General features: G+C 36.8%; 1 protein-coding gene and 2 pseudogenes across 3 annotated transcripts in view; 2 read left to right on the top strand and 1 right to left on the bottom strand.

Moving 5' to 3' along the window:
* The window catches only part of LOC134390461 (transport and Golgi organization protein 1 homolog), a 57336-nt gene that overhangs the window by 23477 nt on the left and 12882 nt on the right, over positions 1 to 20977 (top strand). For all 3 annotated transcript variants that reach the window (XM_063113873.1, XM_063113872.1, XM_063113874.1), the window contains exons 7-18: positions 8843 to 8974; positions 12290 to 12311; positions 13054 to 13142; positions 13401 to 13478; positions 13565 to 13675; positions 14688 to 14759; positions 14938 to 15042; positions 15732 to 15854; positions 15961 to 16072; positions 17131 to 17186; positions 17277 to 17367; positions 17542 to 17680. In XM_063113873.1, the coding sequence (XP_062969943.1) occupies positions 8843 to 8974; positions 12290 to 12311; positions 13054 to 13142; positions 13401 to 13478; positions 13565 to 13675; positions 14688 to 14759; positions 14938 to 15042; positions 15732 to 15854; positions 15961 to 16072; positions 17131 to 17186; positions 17277 to 17367; positions 17542 to 17680 (1130 nt within the window). The remainder of the gene's footprint in view (positions 1 to 8842; positions 8975 to 12289; positions 12312 to 13053; positions 13143 to 13400; positions 13479 to 13564; positions 13676 to 14687; positions 14760 to 14937; positions 15043 to 15731; positions 15855 to 15960; positions 16073 to 17130; positions 17187 to 17276; positions 17368 to 17541; positions 17681 to 20977) is intronic.
* On the top strand, positions 809 to 7419 carry LOC134390868 (mortality factor 4-like protein 2; annotated as a pseudogene).
* On the bottom strand, positions 11126 to 12021 carry LOC134390867 (Parkinson disease protein 7 homolog; annotated as a pseudogene).

The following is a 20977-nucleotide window of genomic DNA, read 5'->3' as shown; positions in this document are numbered from 1 at the left end:
AAGGCAGAAGAAGAGGGAAAAAGGAACACAGAACAGATGGGATAAATGGAAGAAAAGGTTATGCTGAGTTTAAACTTAACCATATCAATAATCACAGTAAGTGGAAATTGTCTAAATATCCCAATTAAAAGGCAGAGATTGTCAGGTTGGGTAAAGAAGCATGACCCAACTACATGTCTACCAGGATCACCCTTTAAATAAAAAAACATATCCCATGCTTATACTAGTCCATTGAAAGCTGGAGTGGCTGTATTAAACCAGACAAAGGAGATTCCAGAGCAAAGTATATTACCAGGGATAAAGAAAGTTATTTCTTTAAGTAGTCAGTGAATTAAGAGAATATAATAATTCTAAATGTTTGTGCTCCTAATAATAGACCTTCAAAATACATGAAGCAGGCTATGGCAGTTGTAGGAACAGCAGCGATCACACATCAGCTGCTGGGAAGAACTGGATTTCAGGTCACCATCAGAAAAGCTAAGTTTGCTGTACAGTAAGGATCAGATTGGATCTTGATTGCAGAACTGTCCCTGATTGCAGAATCTTGGATGATTTTGCAAAATTTCATCATCTTTGCAGAACCTGCTTTCCTTTCTAGGTTATGTCGCCTGCTTCATCCTTTGAGACCATCCCAGAAGATCTATAAAAGTCCATCTGGGAAATCACTAGGCATTCTTGGAAGGTAAAGAAGGAGAATTGTTGGTTGGAATAAAAACAGGGTTGAATGAGTTCCAGAAAGCAGGGTTCTCAAACTCATGGACAACAATTTGTGGAAGAAAACAACTTCAAAAAACCAACTAGAAGCAACACTCAGAGAAGTAAGATGAGAGGGGCCTGTTCAGGAAAGAAGACAGCTGGTCCACAGCAGAAGAATCTTGAACCAGCTCTCCCAGGATGATGGTGGGGGGTCGCTCAGCACAAAACCTCCCTTCAGGATCCATGAGGAAGACAAGAAAAAACAAACAGAAGACTCCTGGAAATGGAGATCGTGGCAGTGCCAGCAAAGCACTTCAGCCCCCTTGGAAGAAAAGGGCCCATGTGGACCATACTGTTGAAAGTGAAGTGGTGTTTAAGAACAGGATGGAAGTTAAATTGAAGATTCTTGAAGAATTAAAACTGTGGCTTGTTGAGGACTGGGACTTAGTTACGAGGCAGAAGCAGCTCTTTCAACTCCTAAGAAAAACATATATGCCATTCTGGAAGAGTATGTGAATTGCAAAAAAATCACAGGGAAACATCAGTAGTAAGGAATATGCAGTTAATGAAATTGTGGCAGGAATAAAAGAATATTTCAACGTGATGTTGGGCACTCAGCTGCTTGACAAATTTGAGAGGCTCCAGTATGCTGCAATCCTCTCAGCTCACCCTGCTGCACCAATGTCGTAGGTTTGCAGAGCGCGACACCTGCTGAAATTATTTGTAGGAATTGGAGCAATGTTGGCATATACACCCTTGATGAGAAGAGCCTTGTGTTATTGTTGGGCTCTTTGCATGATTTCCAAAAATATCTGGCAAAGATTCCACAAGGATTGCAAGCTTTTTTTCTCATTTCAAAGTTGCTGCCAGTGTATGCAGTAATTCGACAAAGAATAAACATTCAGTAAAACATTTTGTTGCCTAGCCTAGCTGACCACATTGCTCGAACGTTGGTGGATCTATCCCTTAGACACTACACAATTTTCTATGTGTTAATGTTACTGATTTAATGCCCTGATTAATCATGTTAGTTAATGCACGATTAATCCCAGTTACTACCCTGATTCCTAGTGCCAAATGATTCAACTTAATGTATATACTTGAAAACCCATGCATTTGTCCTGTTTTTTTTTAAATGGTGCCTGAAGTAAAACAGCCCATCCTGTCTGTAAGTCCATCTATGCTGTTTCTTCGGTACACTATCATTGTTTAAGTTGTTGAAGGATGGTGGTTTGTTTAATGCTTTTTGTATTTGATTCTAATGCTCATTCTAACGTGATAGAGGCAATGCATTATTGTGTAACCGTGGTTTTGTGGAAAAGCTGATATTTTAGGAATTGTATTTCAGATCTTAAATAAAATTTGCTTCTAAGTTTCAAAGCAAAAAACCAAAATACATGAAGTAAAAATTGACAACTACCAGGAAAAAATGAATTTACAATTATAATTAGAGATTTCAATACTCACCTCTCAATAATTAATAGAACAAATAAATAGAAAATCAGTAAGGATCTAGAAGGTATGAACATCATCAACCATCTTAATATTATTGACATTTATAGAAGAGTGGAATGCTTATTCTTTTTAGTGTACATTGAGCTTTTACCAAAATAAACCCTATTCTGGCCATAAAACAGGTCTCAATAAATGTGAAAGGATTCAAAGCATACCAAGTATGTTCTGTGACCATAACAAAATTAAATTAGAAATCAATAATGGAAAAATCTGGAAAATCCTCAAATATATGGAAACTAAATGATACACTTTAAATAACTTATGAGTTAAAGTCAATGGAGAAATTAGTATTTTCAACAGAATGAGAGTGAAAACACAACATGTCAAATTTGTACAATGCCACTAAAGCACTGCTTGGAAATTTATAGCACTACCTATATTAGGAAAAAAGAAAGTCTCAAATCAGTGACCTCAGTTTTCAAGACAGCAGACTAGAAAAAAAAGCATAAACTGATTCCCAAGAAAGGAGAAGAAAAGAAATAATGCAGATAAGAGCATAAGTCAATGGAATAGAAAACAAAAGGAAAATAGAGAAAATCAATGAAACCAAAAGCTAGTTCTTTGAGAGTAATAAAATTTATCAACTTCTAGCCAAAGTGATCAGGAAAAGGAGAGGCGACACAGATTACCAATATCAGCAGTCACTGAAGAGCATTACCGTAGGTTCTGCTGATATTCAATGATAACAAGGGAACGCTATGAACAACTTAGGCCAATTAACTTGACAATTTAGATGAAGGAATTCCATCTAATACACAAACTGCAAAAGCTCACTCAAGAAGAAATAGGCGACCTCAGTAACCTTGTAAGTATAAAGCAAATAGAATTCATACTTAAAAACTTTTCCACAAAGAAAGCTCCAGGCACATATGGCTTCACTGGTAAATTCTATTAAACCTTTAAGGAAGAAATAATGCTAATTCTACACAAACTCTTCTAGAAAATTGAGGAACAGAAAATACTTTCTATCTCATGTGAAACCAGTGTTCTGATATGAAAACAAGACAAACAAGAAAAAAACCACAGACCAGTATCTCTCCTGAACATAGGAACAAAAAGTCTAAACAAAATTTTAGCAGATCAAATTTAACAATATATAAAAAGGAAAATACATTATGACCAAATAGGGTTTATCCCAAGAATGCAAGTTTCATCTAACACTTGAAAAGTTACGGTTAGATAGGAGGAATAAGTTCTACTGTTCCATTACACAGTAGGGTGACTGTAGTTAACAGTAATATATTATGTATTTCAAAATAGCTAGAATTTGAATACTCTCACCTCAAAGAAATGATAAATGTCTGAGATGCTAATTACCATAATTTGAATATTACATATTTTATACATGTATTAAAACACCACACTGTGCTCCATAAATATGTACAAATGTGTGTAAATTAAAAATAAATTAATTAATTAAACTGGCTAGCCAGTTAGCTCAGTTGCTTAGAGCATGTTGTTGTAACACTGAGGTCAAGGGTTCAGAGCCCTGTACCAAGCAGCTGGAAGAAAAAAAAGAAAGAAAAAAGAAAATCAGTGTAATTCACCATGTTGACAAACTTAAAAAAGATAATCCATATGTACAGCTCAATAGAAAAAGAATTTGAAAAATATAATCCAACATGGATTACTGCTGGAAAAAGAAAGTCAACAAACTAGGAATAGAAGAGAACTTAAATAGGCTCTATGAAAAACTTACAGCTAATATCATATTTAATAGTGAATGATTGAATGCTTTTCCCCACAATCAGAAAGCAAAACATGGATGTCTACTCTCATCACATCTATTAGACATCATACTGAGGTTCAGTAAGGCAAGAGCCAGTACATTAAGGTAAGAAAAAGAAATAAAATGCATCCAGATTGGGAAGGAAGAAGTAAAATTGTTTATTTGCGGAAAATATGAACATCTATGCGTAAAATCTGGTGGGACCTACAAAAAAGCTACTAGAGCTAATAAAGGAGTTTAGTAAAGTTGCCAGAAAAGGATTTACATCTAAAGCAATTTTATTTCTATATACTAGCAATAAATAATTGGGAATTGAAATTTTAAGAAATTTCCAAGTACAACAGTATAAAAAGAATGCAGTACTTAAAGATAAATATGTCAAAAAATGTGTAAGACATATACATTGAAAAATATAAAATACTGCTGAAACTGAGGAAGACCTAAATTTATGGAGAGATATACCTTGTTTATAATTCAGAAGACTAAATATATTGTTAAGCTGTCAGTTATAAACAGTTTGATCACTAGAATCAACATAATCCCATTCAAAATCCCAGCAGGATTTTTTTTTTATAATAGAAAATGTGAAGCTGATTCTACAGTTCTTATGGAAAATGGAAAGTACCTAGAGTAGACCAAACATTACATAATTTCAAGACTTTATAAGTAATCAGGACATCTGACAGATCATTGAAACAGAATAGAGAATCCAGAAATAGATCCACATATATCTGGCAATGAACTTCTGACAAAGGTGGATAGAAAATTAAATGGAGAAAAGAATGTCTTTTCAACAAATGGAACTATTGGCTATTTCTGTGCAAAAAATCACCCATACCTCGTGTCATATTCATAAACTAATTCAAAATGGGTTATAGACTTTAATGTAAAACCTAAAACTATAAAAGTTGTAGGAAAAACAAGAGAAATTTTCTGTTGAACTTGGGTTAGGCAGAGATTTCTTAGATTTGACATCAGAAGCATGATTCATGAAAGTGAAAGTTGATAAATTGGACTTTATCAAAACAAACACTTTTCAAAGTAAATGATAAATACAAACCACAGACTGGGAAAAATTCACTACAGAGCATCTGTTGAATAAAGGACTTGTATCCAAAATATATAAAGAGCTCTTAAAGCTCATTTAAGAAAAAAGCCCAGAAAAACATAACCCAGTAAAATAAACACTTTACCAAAGAAGATATGTGGGTAGCAAAGAAGCACATTTTTAAATGCTCAACATCATTACTCGTGCAATTTAAACCACAATGAGTTACCACTACACATTTATTAGAATAGCTAAAATTTGAAAGACTGATTATACCAAGTGCCAGGTTTTGTTTTGTTTTTTAATATTCTGGAAACTATATTTTATATATAACAGTATGTAAAATTATATTGTTTCTTTTTTATAGCTGCACAGTATTCTTTGGTTTATTCAATGTCTCTTTTATTGATGGACATTTTATTTCCAGTCTTGTTACTATAAATAATACTGGAGTAACATAGTTTTGTGCATATATATTTTCAACATTCATTGTTCCGCAGTATCTTTGAGATACAGCTTTAGAAATGGGATTGTTGAGTCAATGGGTAAATACACACGTAATTTCGGGAGATGTTGCAAAATTCTCATTCATAGGAGTTGTATCATTTTGCATGGTGATCAGCAATGCATGAGAGTGGCTGTTTCCACCACATTCTCCCACCAGCAGAGTACAGGGTACTTCAAAAAGCTTATGGAAAGATTCGTATTATCTTTTAATTCTGTTTTTCCACAGACTTTTTGTAGTATCCTCATATGTTGTCAGATATTTGGATATTGCCAAGGTAAGTGAGAAATGGTGACTCAGTGTAGGCTTTATTTGTATTTCTTTTATTATGACCAGGGCAGAGTGTGTTTCCATATGTCTACAAGCTACTTATATTTCTTTTCCCAGATCCGTTCATTCTTTCAGCCCATTTTTCCATAGGTTTGCTGGCCACTTTCTTCTCTATTTGTGAAGGTTTTTATATTTTAGAAATATTAATCCCTTTTAATATGTTACAAGTATATTTTCTCAGGTTGTCACCGTCAAATTTTGCTTATTTTGCAATTTTAGTGAGGTGGGGAACTGGGCAAGTTTGTTTATAATTAAGTAATCAATTTTATAAATCTCTTCCCTTGTTGCTCCTAGATTTTGAGACATAATTAGGATTTGCCTACTCATGAGACATAGAAATTTTTTTCTAGTACAGTACTTTTTCATTTTCATTTTTTCCATTCTGGTTTCTGATCCATTTGGAATTTATCCTTGTGAAAAATGAGAAAAAGATCAATTTTATTATTTTCCATATGGTTAACTAAATATGCCAATACCACATATTAAAAAGTCTGTTTTTCGGGCCGGCCCCGTGGCTCACTCGGGTGAGTGCGGCACTGGTAGCGCCGAGGCCGCGGGTTCAGATCCTATACAGGGATGGCCAGTGCGCTCACTGGCTGAGCTTGGTGCCGACAACACGGTGTGGAGCGTCACGATCCCCTTACCTGTCAAAAAAATAAAGTCTGTTTTTCTTCAGCTGACTTTTATTGTATCCCAGATGTCCACTGCAGTGGGGTCTGTTTCTGGATTTCTCTCCCATCCTGTGGTTAATCTGTGTCCTTGGGCTGGTACCCTACAGAGTAATGACAGGGCCTGCCCTGCCTTCTCACTGCGCCCTTCATTGTTCTTCTCCTTAGGCTTTCCCTGCCTCATGCTTCATTGTTCTTCTGAATTGACTTTATATTCAACTCAAAGACATCTCTTTAAAGATCTACAAATACTTTTTTTTTCTTTCTGCAGTGTAAATGTCCCCAGTTTCCTCAACTTTTGGAAAGTGACTTCCAGACCATTCATTCTCCGTGTCCTTTTCCTTGAGTCAAGTAACCTTAAAATGTGGGACCCAGAACTGGAACCACTGGCATGGGGGTGATGATGGCATGACTGTGGCAGAATAGGCTTTTTAAAGGGGTGTCACCAGAATGGGAGGCCGTGTGAGCAGCTGGAGCTTGGGCAGGGAGGAGTAAGCATAGGACAGAGGGCACGGGCCGCTCCTTTCCTGTTCGGATGGGAGGGTGGCTGGGGGTCTCAGCACTTCGTGACATAGGAGCCAGCTCAGAGCAGCTGGAGAGGCCTGGCTTCCTCCTGTCCCCTGGCCCTGGCCCCAGCCCATCGTCCTCTCCCAGTAGCCCACTGGCCGCCTCACTCTGGCCCCTTGTGTCGCCCATTCTCTCAGCTCCTAAAGTGGGCAAGCGCCATTCATCACCTCCCCCTGCTCGGATACTTCCACTCAGCTGCCTGTGCTCATCCCTGCGCCGCTTGGCAGTTGGTTCCTTCTGCGCAGGCCCCGCCCTCGCGGTGTTCACAGTGTTCACTATCGTCACCATGGTAACAGTGTACTCAGTGTTCAGTAGCCAAAGAACCCGCCATGGGGTAGATGGAGTTGAGTCTTCTCTGTGAGCGAGGCGGTCTCCATTAGAGGAGACGAGTCCCCTGCCGTGAGCCGGACTTTGTCCATGAGAGCAGACGGTGAAGGGAGACTAGTCCTTTGCCATGATCCAGATGGTCTCCGTGAGGGGACGGTGAAGGAGATGAGTCCTGTGCTGTGAGCCGGATGGTCTCTGTGAGAGGAGATGGTGAAGGAGACGAGTCCTGTGCCTTGAGCCGGACGGTCTCTGTGAGAGGAGGCGGTGAAGGAGACGAGTCCTTTGCTGTGATCCCGATGCTCTCCATTACAGGAGACAGTGAAGGAAACGAGTCCTGTGCCGTTCTGTGGGGATGTGTCTCACCCGCTACCTGTCCATATGCGATGGAGGCAGTCCCTGCCATTGTGCCTCCTGTCACCATGTCGGACAAGGCGCTTTGGAGACCCCTGTCCATGCTGTACACAGCCCTCACTGCCAAGCTGCTGGAGGGACGATCCCGTTCCCACAGAGGAACCCCAATTCTGCCAGGCTGGTGGACGAGTTCTGAGCGGAGTCCGTGCACTGACTGTCCTGGCCAAGGAAATGAAGTGTGTCAGACCCAAGGCAGGCAGGACATTGCTGTGCTGTTTACAGAGGCTACTGGGAGTGTATTTGAAGTTTCATCACTTGCTCATTTCTTACTGAATAGTTAGAAGTGGCAGGCACTGTGTTATGTTTACAGCCACTATCCAAACACTGAGAGTCAGTGGGTCTTTTCCCAGTAACCCCTGGCACTGTTGGGGGATGGGGTCAGTATGGTAGTTAACTCTGGTACTTGTAGAGGGCAGCAAAAACAGTGTGGAGCAGGCAGGTGTTTAATGGACTATCTCCCAGGAAACATTTAAAATTAAGGTGCCGAGTTTTATAGAAGACAGTTAAAATTCAGGATTTATCCAGACCAGTTATCAGCAGCTATCTGACTTAGCATTTGTCCTTTTTTATGTAAGAGTAGAATAAAATTAAAGTTTAAATTTTGAGAGGAATAACACATCCATGACCATCATATTGGTTTTATTTGCAGCCATGAAAGTTGGTTACTTTTACTATATTTAAATTTTTGGTCCTATGTGTTTTGTTTTTTTTTTAAGTAATAAAAACCACAACCAAGAGAAAAGTATGATCCAGAGGGACTCCTGCCATGTGTTGGACAAAATGATGTGGCAGGGTCTCTGCTAACTGGAAATTTATGCTCAACTTAAAGACATTTAGACTGGTAATACTTAAAAACACTACTGGTCAAACAAGAAATGAGACTGCCAACATCCTGTCTTTCTTGAAGCAGTAAGAGCTATTGAAGCTTTTTGAGGGGTTTGTTATCTGGTGGAGTTTGGCATAGAATTTCTATGGCTGACTCTTTCTGACTGCATTATTGCAAATTTCTTTAAGGCTTCCCATTATTTCTAATATGTCTATTTCAGTTTGTTGCTACGTTGCCTGATGATGTTCAGCCTGGGCCAGATTTCTATGGACTGCCATGGCAACCTGTACTTGTAACAGCCTTCTTGGGAATTGTTTCATTTGTTGTATTCTTCTGGAGAACTGTCCTTGTTGTGAGTAAATTAATTTATACTTTAACTTATAAATGCAAGGGATGTTTCTTTTTCAGTCACATAAATGCAAATTAATGATTATAGTTCAAGCTAACCTTATAAAATAGTGTAATCTTTGTGTTTTAGACTTAAGTGAACAAGATAACATGTATAAACTCAACTGGAAAAGTTCAATTTATGAATCCCTTATATCAAAACCTAAAGATTAAGAATGAGGAGGGTACACAAATGCACTATTAGTAGAATTGGGAATTCATACAGCCACTCTGAAAAGTAGTTTAGTGATATGTATAAGAAGCCTTACAAATGGTCATATCCTTTTATATAGTATAATATCATGTCTGATTATCTGTCCTAAAGAAATTACCAGTCATACATTAAAGATCATGTACTAGGGCATTCAGTGGAACAGTACTTATTGGAGTGAAAACTTGTCACAACCTAAATGATCCCTATGGTAGAGGAATTGTTAAATTATTGTATATCCATATAATGAGATGTAAGGTGGCTTTACATATTTCAAAGACATTGGGGCACAGAAAGTGCTCACAATTTAACGTGAAGTGGATAAAAGCAGAAACCAAGACTTTAAAGTATAGGTAAACTGTGCATTATATAAAACACATATGTTCACTCACGCACAAACAGAAAAAATGCTGCAAGGAAATACAATAGAACGATAAAAATAGTTATATCTACGAGAGGAAGTAATTTTTCAGTTTTTTTCCCCTTATATATACAAGTGTTTTCAAGATTTTCTGATTTGATCATGTGCTCAGAAAATATCTTATTTGGAAATACAGACTATATAATTTTCAGATACTATTAAACTTTTGTATCCTTTTTTTCTGTACAGAATTTGACTTTCAGACATATATATGTATGTATATGTGTGTATACTTGTACATACTTTTTATTGTACTGAATATCTGCTTCACAGTTGTTACACATAATTGGGGGAAATTATTCTGTGTAAATGAACTTTGCAAATGAAAAGCTTTCATTTGAAACTTAACAGTTAAAGTGGCCAAAAGCATTGAATGCAATTCTTTCTAAAACTGAGTACTGTATTGTTTTATTAGTTTCTTAAATATATTACATTGGACATATTATTGTTAATAAGTTTCCTCTCCTTGCCCAATTGATTGTAAGATCACTCCTAAAAGAAGGATTTTTTGTGCCTGGATTCTGTAGCCTCATGAGGTTTTTCCTCAGATAAAAGGAAAAAGGGAGAATAAAAGTGTGAACAGAAGGGGAAAAGGTGAAAACATTTTATGTTTCCCACTTTTGTTTCTCCCATTTAAAAAATCCTAGCACGTATTTTGATTTGCACAAGGTTATGTAGTCTCTTTGTCCTGTTGCTTCTCAGCCTTAGCATTTGCCTTTTGGAAAACTGGTCCCTACCTGACTTTTAGTTTGGGTGAAAGGGAGCAAAGGAAGCTTACTCTCTCATTAGCTAGGCTGTGACAGTAGAGAAATACTCATTTGTTTCCATGTTGGAATTTTCTGAATGCATTTCCCTAGAACAGCATTATTGTAAGTGGTGTTTAGATACTGTAGTAATAATGAGATACCATGGATGATTTTGTGGACTGGTTTGAAAATCCCATCACCATTTATCACATTTGAAAGGGGAAATGTATTTGGGGTTCTAAAGAAATGTAGTAGTATTTTCTTTTTAATTAATTTCTGCTTAAATTTTATTATCCTGTAAATTTAGAGCTGTCTTCATGGGGTGATTTAGTTTTTGCCCTTTTAGAAAGATGTTAGCTATTATTTCTCTTGTCTCTTGTGCATTTTGCTCTAGCAGTCTTCCCTTCCCTTTCAGATGTATGATCACTATTTTTAGTGGCCTGGGAGAATTAAACGATCTAACTCATGAGAAGTATTTCTTCTTCTTCTTCTTCTTTTTTTTTTTTTTTTTTTTTTGCTCCAAATGCTCTGTTTATTTGGCAGACAAGGTTCAGAAATGTACAGACACAATTTGTAGGCTGAGAAATCTCTGTAGAGTTGTTACTTCACAACTACACTTCACAAAAGCAGTAATGACAGCTTCTTGGCACATTAACCAGTCATTTTTTGTTTGAAGTGAACACAGTGAGAATGGATTATAAGGCCTATTTCTCTAACTCACCATCAACTTCTTTTGCTTTAATCTTTAAGAACAAGTGGAGCCTTCACTTGATCAGCCACCTCCTTGCTGCTCAGCACCTCAACAATAGCAAGAATAAACTCAAAGCAGGTCCCAGGACCTCGGCTTGTAAGAATCAGGCCGTCCTTTTCCACACAATTCTGAATGGCTGTAATGACTTCCATTTATCATTTTGTTTTTAGCAAGTGGGTGTGCTGTAACTGTTTCACAACCTATTTGATGAGCCAACAGAGCAGTAGGACCTGCACAGATGGCAGCTATGAGGCCCTTCCTGTTTTCTTGTTCCTTCAGTATCTCTTTCATAGCAGCAGACTCAGATAAATTCTGTGCACCCAGATTACCTCCTAGAGAACCACCACATTATATGGTCCCTTTTGTTTTGCATCTTCAACACTGGCATCAGGAGAAATGACAGCATCACGGCTACACTGTACTGGGTCTTTTCCAGCCAGACCTGCAATGGTGACCTTAATCCTAGCTCATCTCATGACATTACAGGGTTGACTGTCTCCATTTCCTCTGCTCCCTTAGCCAGGATGACCAGAGCTCTTTTTGAAGCTCCTGTAATATTTTTATGTCATATTTTTTAAAGACCCAAACCTGACAGAAAGGGACCACATGCCCAGAAGTATTTCTAAATTCAGCCAATAGCCAACTTTGAGTAAGATTTCAAAGATGTTTTCTGGTGAATGAAAGAGGCATATCTTAGTACAAAGATTATGCCTTTAATTTTGTTTCCTCAGAGTCTTTTAGAACAATCATTGTTTCTAGACCTTGTTTTGGTGATTTTGGGCTATTAAATAAATGATTTTAGGTAAATAAGCATTAGTATATTATGAAATATTAGCCATTTCTGTTGTTAAAGTTGTATTCATTTTGTAAGATTGGTGCTCATCTTATAGATATATAAACATTTCTTTAGCTCCAAGATATATTTCCCTTAGTGCTTTTGTCTGTTGAGACTATTTAGGAAGTATCGCCACCAATTAAATTTGAAATTCTTTCTAAGCTTTTCTTTTTTTTAATCCTATGAATTCATTAGGCTGAGTCAAGCCATTATTAAGTTCTCACTTGGTTTTGATTTTTGAGTGTTATATTAGGAACTATATATTTTTATATATAAAATGTTTAACATCAAATTTAATTTTATTTCTTTCTTCTAGGTAAAGAGTAGAGTTTATCAAGGTAAAATCTTAGACTTATTTTGTCTTTTGTACTGTTTCCTCTATATTGGTTGTGGTTGTGAGTTTTATATAAGCTAGAAGTAGATATAATGACGTCTTATGTCTGATTTATTTATTAGCTCCTGAAAGTTTTAGTTTTCCTGGGTTGCTAGGTTGGATGATGGAGTAGATGGTCGTGATACCAACGGATAGGAGATGAGGAAGAATAAATTGTGGGAGTAGAGAGAAGATGATTAGTTTAATTTGGGGGAGCCTAACTTCAAATGTTGATGCTATGCAGATTTATTACAGGTGAACAACGTTCCTATGCTAATGATTTAATCAATACATGAAATATTTATTAAACTAGATAATTTGAGGAATATGAATATCAATATATTTGCATTTTCTTTCTCTTTCTTTTTGTAAATGATATGTATTTGAAGGGATCCCATTTTCTAAGAAGAAATGTGCTTTATGCAGAGAGGAATATCAAGCTATAACGTTTTACTATAATTCCCATTGTTCAAATAAATTTAAACTAAAATCTCAATTAAATAAGGATTCTATTATAAGAATATTTTTCTTAAATTTTAATATTTTTATATTCTTATTGCTGTTAACTACAGATGGCTCTTTAAAAAGTCATAAAAGTTTTGAAAAGAAGTTCTTTTTCCTCATAGTGCCCAATAACATGTCTTTGCTGCTAATACATTGGGTAACAATTTTATTGAGTGACTTATTGAGTTTTGCCCCCTTTTTAGTCACTGAACAGCAAATATCTGACAAGGTGAAAAACATCTCAAGAGAAAATAGAGAACTTGTACAGAAGTTGTCAGATTATGAACAAAAGGTATAATGATTTATTTAGATTTTTTCCCATTGTTCCCACTTGAATAATTTCTGCCTGTTTTATAGTTGCTATAAATTTAGTTATTATAGTATTCTTAAATCATATTTTCTTATTATTTCCTACCAACCATTCAGATCTTAACCAGTCATCATATGTGTAAAGCACCGCTTCCTTCTGTAAGGGGTCACTTATTTGGAAATAAGTTTTGGTAGAACTATAATTTATATTTTTGAATTCTGAATGTTTTATTTTATACAGATTAAGGAATCAAAGAAGTATATTCAAGAAACCAAGAAACAAAATATGATTCTTCGTGATGAAACAATTAAATATAAGGTAAAATTCCCTTCTTGGGATTACATTCTGAAAACGAAAGCAAAAGTAATGAGTAATTATTACTAATCTTAATATCTTTTTTGTAGGATAAAATCAAGACACTTGAAGAAACTAATGAAATTCTGGATGACACAGCTAAAAGACTTCGTGTTACGTTAGAATCTGAGCGAGAACATACTGTCAGGAATCAGGACTTGGTAAGAGTTTTGCTGCTAAGCATTACTGTAGTTTGGCTTTTGAAATATTTTGTATACTGCATGAGTTGAACACGATATTTTCTATACTGTTATCTAAAGTAAGAGTGGGAGTCAGAGAAGTTGAACCTGCTTCTGTCCATTCTTGTGGAATTTTAAGGACTAATATAACTTAAAGTGGTTTTATGGAAGTATTTTTGTCCTCAGCTCTGGGTAATTTTCATATTACTTGGTTCTGTCCTCTGAAACATGTAGAGCAACTAAGAAACTGTAACTATGATAACCGTAACAGTCCTTATATTTTGTTTTGTAAGTTTTTTGCAGTAAAATTTTTATTTTAATTTTAGAATTACATGAAAGTTGCAAAGATAGTAGAGAGGGTTCCTGTATGTCATACACCCAGTTGAGCTTGACCACCTAGCAAAGGTAGTCTTGCCAGGTTTTTCCACTGTAAAATTACTCTTTTCCCACCTTTTATATACTGGACTCTTTGGAAGGAAGTTACTGTGCATAGCCCACAGTCCAAGAGGGGAGAGTTATGCCCCACCTCCTTCAAGAGCCAGTATCTTCATAAATTGTTTGGAATTTCTTCTGTATGTGAAATTTATCTTTCCTCCATCAAATCCTGCCATTTTTAATTCAGGCAAGAGAATTTTTAAAGTGTCCTTGGGTTTGTTTGTTTGTTCTCTACCACTAGAAAAAAATTACTGATTTTAATTGGTTTACTTGAAAGTTTTTTCATTTTCTTTGCTTTCACCCTTCTGTCTGGTCATATACTACATTACCTCATAACCAGGAAGGCTGTGGATGTCATGAAATATTTGTGCCCTCAATTATGTTTCCTCTTTAAGTTCTTGATTTTTCCCCTGTGACAAAACTGGTTCACATGCTTTTACCTGAATCATACAGGATGGCAGTGGGATATGTTTTGTTATTGTTCCTTCTTTTTGGCGTATATCCTGGTGTTTCTACTAAAATCCTAATACATGTTTTGTGTTCTGTTTCCACATGGCAGATATTAGAAAACAGGAAAGCTATAGAGAAGTTAAACAATGTTATCTCCATGAACGCTTCAGAATTTTCAGAGGTAAAGCTGACCACACTTCCTACGGAATAGTTATACTATGTTTTACTTTTGTTGAGGAGCAAAAATTCGATGTGTGCTAAAATATGCAGAAAATGAAAACTACATTATTTCTGGTTGGGAAAGTATAACGTGTTTGTCCTTTGGAATTCATTCACTAATAGGAATGTTTTCACATTAGGTTCAAGTTGCTCTTAATGAAGCTAAGCTTAGTGAAGAGAAGGTGAAGTCTGAATGCCACCGGGTTCAAGAAGAAAATGCTAGGCTTAAGAAGGAGAAAGAACAGGTAAAAAAAATAAATGGATATCCTAGGTCATGTAAACTAGATAACCGAATACCATTACCTCATGAATATTTTTTCTCAGATTGGCTTTTAAGGTAATGAAATGAGCATGCAGAATTCTGTTCTTAGATATACAAAGTTTAAACTGTGCTTCCAAAACTGAGTGCATGTCTACATTCTTATCTGTTCCGGAGTTCCTGTTCTTCTGTATAATTTATTGTAGCTATTGGAGTGTTTAGTCTTTGTCTTATCAAACATTAACCAACTACTAACTTGACTAGCTTCAAAGGTGTAATAGATTGGCTTTTTAGACCAAGGAAGTAGGTATTTTTAACCCTTCTTCGAGTAATTAACTTCTTAATTGGACAAAGGAAGGTTACATGATCAGGAGTCTGGACTTGGGAGACGATAGGACATGCCCTTCCATTCCTATTGGAAGTGAGTTATTTGAATTGGCTGCAATTTTCTTAAGGATGCAGTGAACTGGATCAACTTCCTTGACAGATCTGGTGTTCATGCTATAGCTCTGAGCGTTAAGACCACTCTCCCCTCTCCCTGAGCAAGGGTCTTAACCAATAGTGACAGGTCAGGGAGGGGCTTAGTTTCTTACTTCCCAGTCTCATTCACATAGTTCTAGTGTCTTCAGTGCAAAAGCCCTAACCTGTGTGAATTGACATGTTTTGACTTTTCAGTTGCAGCAGGAAATCAGAGACTGGAGTCAATCATATGCCGAACTCAGTGAGCAAATCAAATCCTTTAAGAAGTCTCAGACGGATTTAGAAGTAGCTCTTACTCACAAAGATGATAATATTAATGTAAGTTCATTCTCCTGAATACATGTTTAATTCTCATGAATTCTCATGAAATTTGCTGAATTAAAATTGAGAGGCTCTTACAGATCCCCTTTTCCTTCTTTTCTAGGCTTTGACTAATTGCATTACACAGTTGAATCGGTTAGAGTATGAGTCTGAATCTGAGAATGAAAATAAAGGAGGAAATGAGTCAGATGAATTAGCAAATGGAGAAGTGGGAGGTAAGATCAGTCTCGGGAGGTTGGACCCCTTGTTTCCTTCCTGTCTTTAATTTAGTACACTGATGCTGCTTTTCAGCTGGCTGAATTTCCTCTTAAGCTTTAGAGTGGTAGACACATATCATTGGATTTCTATATATGTCTGTTTGCATTGGCCAGAAGTGGTTTGCTGAGGTGTGATATAGCAATTGGCATGCAAAGAACACTAAAGTTTTTTTTTTCCATCCCATTGAGAACTAGTTAACATGCACTGGAACTGTACTAGTCATGTTTTATACCTCTAAGTATTGAACACACACAATAGGAGAAACTTGTTTCTCAGCTTCATAGAGATGGCATGTGATTTTAATACTCATCTCTGTAGCTGTGTGGTTTAAAGGCTTACAACCAGCTTTAAGAGTACTGAGGTAGTTGGAGCTATAAACTAACTTAGGCTGTGAGAGTGGAGGCTACAGGGTAGCAGTGTTTACTGATGAGGAAAATGTTCCTAAACACAGTCTCCCAAGTTGGCTATTGCTTGCATTAGTGGTTGTTTTAAACCACACCTTGTAACAGATTCTGGGGGAGAACAGAGGAGTTACTCTTTCTAAAATAAGACACTTACCCAAGCAGAGATCTGAGAAAGAAGACAGAGCTTCATCTCAGATATTTCTTCTTGCTCAAAAACAGCATGGATAACATTTCTATCGTACATACTGAGAATTTACTTTTTAAATTATATTTCTAATTGTCTTAAATGTCAATTAGTCTCGTTAGTTTTGTTGGCTAATTTGTTTTTTTCTTTTAGTATTTGAACATGACAATTGTTTAGTTTTGGGGAAGTCAAGAAAATATAGAGTTAAAAAAACAAGGGGGCCAGCCTGTGGCTCACTCGGGAGAATGTGGTGCTGATAACACCAAGGCGCCAGGTTCGGATCCCATATAGGGACGGCCAGTTAGCTCATTGGGTGAGCATGGTGCTGACAACACCAAGTCAAGACTTAAGATCCCCTTACCGGTCATCTTTTTTTTAAAAAAAAAAAAAAAGGAAGAAAAAGCAGTTAAAGCCTTCTGTTTTTTAGGTAACCGGAATGAGGAAATGAAAACTCGAATTAAGCAGATGATGGATGTCTCTCAGGTATAATCTTTTTTATAGAGTCACATAAGTGCTTGTGAATTCTTACAATGCCTCACTTTTAAGAATACTTCTCTCTTCTGCACTTTTTAGACACAAAATACAATATCAGTAGTTGAAGAGGATCTAAAACTCTTACAATTTAAGCTAAGAGCCTCGATGTCCACAAAATGTAACCTGGAAGGTAGGTGTTTCTTGAAAAGAAACCACCACATATTGGAAAGATGCAAAATATCATTGGGAAGATGAGGAATGGCTTTCTGCTTTGTTCTTCTCACTCCTGTTGGCACTGTCTTCTCAACCACGTTCTAAAGTCCTTATGCGCACACATAGAACTCAACTGTTTTATTCTTTACAGATGAAATAAAGGAATTAGAAAAGGACCGTAGTTCACTGCAGTCTGCCAAAGCTGGACTGGAGGATGAATGTAAAACCCTGAGGCAGAAAGTGGAGATTTTGAGTGAACTATACCAGCAGAAGGAGATGGCTCTGCAAAAGTAAGATTTTCATTGTTAGTTGTTAACACAATTGTCATGACTAAATATGTATACTAATGTAGATAATTTTATCTTAAAGATTATTGACAGTTTTTTCCATCTGTGATTGGTATGTGTTGTCTTTCCTTCTTTTCATTTTGTTTCCCATACCTTGCATTTTTCTTTCTGTTCTGACCATTTGTCAGGAATTGTTGCCTGTAATTCATGTGAGGGGCGCGGTTTACTGGTAGCAGTGGCTGCTGCTGCACACGTGCTTCTTTTCTGCAGATGCACACCCTGTCTGTAGTCCACCACTTACTCCATTTGCCTTTCTTTGTGGTCAGTTATGTAATTCTGATTAGTCTTAACATTTCTTTTATTAGCTCTTGATATAGTATCTTCAAATTCCAGGTTATTTGTATGACATGTTTTTTAGTACAATAACTTCAAAAGGAATATTTAGCTATTGAAAGTGTAAGACTTAATCTAATCAAATATTCAGACTAATCATGATGTAATTATGGTAAGGATGTTAGGAGTTTTGAATACAAAAGTATCTGTTTGGTGTGTATATTTAGGTATTAATCTTTTGAAATATACATCTCAAATTTGGAGCTAAGTATCTCTCGAAAGATGTATTTTTGTAGTCTATTTTGAGGTTTTTCTCCACAAAAATATTTGAATTCCTAAAAATAGCTTGTCTGTGGCATTGCTATTTGTGTTTACTCTTATACTTTACTCACTCTGGGAGAAGGCCTGTATTGCTGAATAATGCTAACTTCTTAAAAAATGCGTGTACTGCCTGATGCCATTAAACACTGAATCCACACCATTAACTTTTCTCTAATTCTGTGCTCATCAAGCAGCCAGTTTAGATTTCCAAATTGTGTTCAGGCCAGCTCTAACAACCTGGCCCACTTGAGAGAAACATTCCTCTTTTTATTACCTTTTCTAAGAATAAGCATGTCTCTGCCCTGATAATAGTGTGAATCATGTAAGTGACAGTTTTTCTTCAGGACTCAGGCACTGTGGCTCTATTTTATTCAGCTCCTCCAGCCTCCTTTCAGTCACCACGTCTGGTTTGTATTCTACTATCCTCTCTCAGAGCCACGATGTTAGTTCAGGCACATGTCATCTTTTCTGCCAGTCCCGTAACTAATCACCTGTCTTCAGTCTCCCTTTCTTATGCAACTTCCTCCACACTCTGATTAATTTTCTTGAACCTGCAAGAGTAAATATTCTAAAATACAAGTCTGTCCATTTCATTATGTGCTTAAACTCTGTGAAGGATTAACCATTCTCTTCAGTATCCATGTTGTACTCCTCAGCAGGTATAGAGGTTGCTCCCCTTACATGGTCCCAAGCTGCCTCTCCAGGTCCTTTCCTGTAGCTCTTTCTGATGCTTCCTGGCCTATAGCCACACACAGTACAGTCCCTTCATACCACTCCACACCTCCTAGTCGTCATGTGTGTGGTTTTCTCTGTAGCAAAAATGTCCTCTAACACTATTTCCACCTGCCAATCTCCTGCTTACTCATATGTTTATGCTCCTTAAAATCTTTTCTGGAGGGAGTGGTGGCATAAATAGCCATAGACACTGGGTGAGTACTCATTTTTTTCTTATAATGTAACTGCTAAATATGTGTTTGAGTTTAAATCTACATATTGGTATTTGCTTTCTGTTTGTTGGTTTGTACTGTGTTTCTTTTCTTCTTCTTTTTGAATTGTTTGAACATTGTTAATTATTCTCTTCCTTTGTTTAAGCTTGGTAGTAAGTTACAGGTCATCTTGCTCATCTTGTAATGACATTTCGGTCAATGATGGACCACATGTATGATGGTAGGCCCACAGATTATAGATGTGTAGTAGGCTATAGCATTTAGGTTTGTGTACGTACACAGTCTGGTGTTCACACAGTGATGAAATCACCTAGCAATGCATTTCTCAGAATGTATCCCTGTTTATTGACGCGTTACCACACCTTAAAAGACCAAAGAATTATATCCCAGACTTATCAAAAAGTCTGACATAAATTAATAGATTTACCTCTTTCTGGGCTTTATCTCCTTCCTGACTTAGGTGCTTTTGTGCTAATGTATTTTAATGTTCTGTATACCTCAAACTCCACAAGACTTTTGTTGTTGTTGTTGTTGTTGTTGTTGTTGTTGTTGTTGTTGTTGTAATATCTCCTCCCCCCCGGTTTTTTTTTTGTGTGTGTGTGTGTGATAATTTATTTATTTTTAGCTCCCACCAATAAGTGAGAACATGTGGTATTTCTCTTTCTGTGCCTGACTTGTTTCACTTAATATAATTCTCTCAAGGTCCATCCATGTTGTTACAAATGGCAGTATTTCATTTGTTTTTATAGCTGAGTAGTATTCCATTGTGTAGATATACCACATTTTCCATATCCACTCATCCAATGCTGGACATTTGGGCTGGTTCCAACTCTTGGCTATTGTAAAGAGAGCTGCAATGAACATTGGAGAACAGGTATACCTTCGACTTGATGATTTCCATTCCTCTGGGTATATTCCCAGCAGTGGGATAGCTGGGTCATATGGCAGATCTATCTGCAATTGTTTGCGGAACCTCCATACCATTTTCCATAGAGGCAGCACCATTTTGCAGTCCCACCAACAATGTATGAGAGTTCCTTTTTCTCCGCAACCTCGCCAGCATTTATCGTTCAGAGTCTTTTGGATTTTAGCCATCCTCACAAGACATTTTACTGGTGCTTATATGGTGCTGTCCTGCCAATATTCATTCCATTTACACACATATTTATAGTCCCTGTAGTTCTTTATTCACCTACATCTTTGGTCTTCCATTTGGAATCACTTCCATTCTACTGGAACATCCTTTAGTAACAGATTCGATGAGTTTACCTTTGTATCAGATGTCTTTATTTTGATTCCATTTTTTTTTTTTTTTAATTTTATTTTGTCGATATACATTGTAGCTGATTAATGCTCCCCATCACCAAAACCTACCTCCCTTCTCCCTCCCCCCCTCCCCCCCAACCATGTCCTTTCTGTTTGTTTGTTGTATCAACTTCAAATAATTGTGGTTGTTATATCTTCTCCCCCCCCCCCCCGGTTTGTGTGTGTATGTGTGTATGTGTGTGTGTGAATTTATATATTAATTTTTAGCTCCCACCAATAAGTGAGAACATGTGGTATTTCTCTTTCTGTGCCTGACTTGTTTCACTTAATATAATTCTCTCAAGGTCCATCCATGTTGTTGCGAATGGCAGTATTTCATTCGTTTTTATAGCTGAGTAGTATTCCATTGTGTAGATGTACCACATTTTCCGTA

The sequence above is a fragment of the Cynocephalus volans genome, chromosome 11 (assembly GCF_027409185.1).
Source record: "Cynocephalus volans isolate mCynVol1 chromosome 11, mCynVol1.pri, whole genome shotgun sequence".
Taxonomy (NCBI): Eukaryota; Metazoa; Chordata; class Mammalia; order Dermoptera; family Cynocephalidae; genus Cynocephalus; species Cynocephalus volans.
This window is presented reverse-complemented; position numbering and strand designations above follow the sequence as displayed.